This window comes from Danio aesculapii, chromosome 2 (genome assembly GCF_903798145.1).
Source record: "Danio aesculapii chromosome 2, fDanAes4.1, whole genome shotgun sequence".
Taxonomy (NCBI): domain Eukaryota; kingdom Metazoa; phylum Chordata; class Actinopteri; order Cypriniformes; family Danionidae; genus Danio; species Danio aesculapii.
The window spans coordinates 25,716,444-25,719,118 of record NC_079436.1 but is presented as its reverse complement, the minus strand read 5'-3'; the positions used below and the strand labels follow the sequence as shown (position 1 = coordinate 25,719,118).

General features: G+C 31.5%; 1 protein-coding gene across 1 annotated transcript in view; it reads right to left on the bottom strand.

The window, feature by feature from the left end:
- Positions 1-767: 767 nt before the first annotated feature.
- Positions 768-2,675, bottom strand: part of slc2a2 (solute carrier family 2 member 2) — a 26,836-nt gene continuing 24,928 nt past the window's right edge. The window contains exon 11 of the mRNA XM_056476045.1: positions 768-1,059. Coding sequence (XP_056332020.1) covers positions 853-1,059 — 207 coding nt within the window. The 3' untranslated portion in view covers positions 768-852. The remainder of the gene's footprint in view (positions 1,060-2,675) is intronic.

Here is a 2,675-nt window from a genome sequence, read left to right as displayed (position 1 = left end):
CCAAAATGATGTTTAACAGAGCATGGAAATTTTCACAGTATGTCTGATAATGTCTGGAGAAAGGCTTGTTTGTTTTATTTAGGCTAAAATATAAATATTTAAAAAAAAAATTAAGGTTAATATAATTAGCCCCTTTAAGCTATATATATATATATATATATTTTGATAGTCTACAGAACAAACCATCGTTATACAATGACTTGCCTAATTACCCTAACTTGCCTAGTTAACCTAATTAACCTATTAAGCCTTTAAATGTCACTTTAAGCTGTATAGAAGTGTCTTGAAAAATATTTAGTCAAATATTATTTACTGTCATCATGGCAAAGATCAAATAAATCAGTTATATTGGAAATCAGTTATTAAAACTATTATGTTTAGAAATGTGTTGAAAAAAATCTTCTCTCCGTTAAATAGAAATTAGGGAAAAAATAAACAGATGGGCTAATAAATCAGCGGAGCTAATAATTCTGACTTCAACTGTATGTGACAAAATATTTCTGAATTAAAAGAAGAAATCACATTAAATTTGCCACCATCAATATCACTGAAATGATCATTTTACAATGTAATGTATTTAAAATATCTTTAAGATAAACAGCTTAAGGAATATAAAAAACGACACACAATCATCTATAAATTCAACTTCAGCTGCACCAATGTCAGTGCATGACAATATACTGCGCACCATCTTCCACAATTATCCTGTTGTGTTTAGTTAATCTCTTTTCTTGCTTTTAAACCAGTGATTTCATGTCAGCTCTCTGTGAAATATACAGCAGATCAGTTTTATTATAACACCTGGGCTCTGTGACAGCAGTAACAATGTTTTTCAATAAAATGACGTCCTCATCAGGCCTCTGAGGAGCCCTTGAGCTGCACCATCTCAGCCTCCTCTTGAGGTTTGGAAGGGGGGGCTCCTCCATGTTTCCGGTGGAAAACAGCTGCTATCTCCTCAAAAGTCTTCCCTTTTGTTTCAGGTACACGGAAGTAGATAAAAAGGGTGAAACCGAACAGGAGGACAGCAAAAACGATGAAGACATAGCTTCCACAGAGACTCTAAGGAGCAAAGCAAAGTAAGAATTCGAGTTATTCTTATCTCCAAATAACTTCTCAGATCTCTTTATTTTTATGTAAATTGCACATTCGGTGTATTCTGTCTATTATCTTTGATTATTTTACATTACAATATTGCTTCTTCACTAATTCAGCTAATTGTATGTCTACACAATTTACTCATATCAATTTCAACATATTTCTGTGGCAGCAAAATAGTTTATTAATGAGGTACAAAAATATAGAGATAAGAAGATACAGTAACTATGCAAATATTTAGACACTACAGTACACATTCCTCAATTACAATGATATAATAAGTTTTAATGGGTTTAAAATGTAATTGTGGGACATAATATGCAATAAATGATACATCTATACATCTGTTTCCATCCAAAGTTACCCTTAAATGCCATACAACTGAATGTAGCATAACTAAACAGTCTTAAGATTATTATTTTATTGATATTACAATAATTTACTTCAGCTGTTACTACAGCAATTCAAAAGTTGGTTAATTTCAAGTATCATTGAATATTTAATGCATAAAGTTAGTTTAATCTATTCGTGTCATATACAGTTGAAATCAGAATTATTAGCGAATTACATTTTTTTTTTAGAATTATTAAAGTTTTAATATTTCCAAAATGATGTTTAACAGAGCATGGAAATTTTCACAGTATGTCTGATAATATATTTTCTTCTGGAGAAAGGCTTGTTTGTTTTATTTAGGCTAAAATATAAATATTTAAAAAAATAAAAAAGGTTAATATTATTCGGCCCTTTAAGCTATATATATATTTTGATAGTCTACAGAACAAAAAAATCGTTATACAATGACTTGCCTAATTACCCTAATTATAAATTATAAAATTATAAATACTGTATCATCTTATCCTAATTATAAAAAATATAGAGATAAGGTGATACAGTAACTATGCAAATATTTAGTCACTACAGTACACATTCCTCAATTACAATGATATAATAAGTTTTAATGGGTTTAAAATGTAATTTTGGGACATAATATGCAATAAAAGATACATCTATACATCTGTTTCCATCCAAAGTTACCCTTAAATGCCATACAACTGAATGTAGCATAACTAATTTGACAGTAAAGCACTGTTTCCATATCATGTGTTCACTTCTGACTTGACTACTAAAAAAGTTGTTTTAAGTATACTTTATGTATACTAACATACTAGCTGTGCATGCACATGCAATCTCGGTCCTGGAGGGCCGGTCTCCTGCACAGTTTAGCTCCAACTCTGATCAAACACACCTGCTTATAGATAATTAGTGATCTTGAAGACACTGATTAGCATGTTCAGGTGTGTTTGATTAGAGTTGAAGCTAAACTATGCAGGACACCGGCCCTCCAGGACCGAGATTGCCCACCTCTGCACTAGATACTAAATTGGCCCATTTTTTAATTCTAAAAGTATCATTCTAATCATTTAATAGTGCTTAGAGAGATTGTATTCACCTTATTCTCCGCGTATGAGCGGGCGCAGCCATTTGAATCATTTTGGCATGAGACTTCCGGTCTCATTCACTTCCATTCATTTATAGATGTTAAAAACAGCTCGTTTTGCTGCTTGATGTTGCAAACTGAT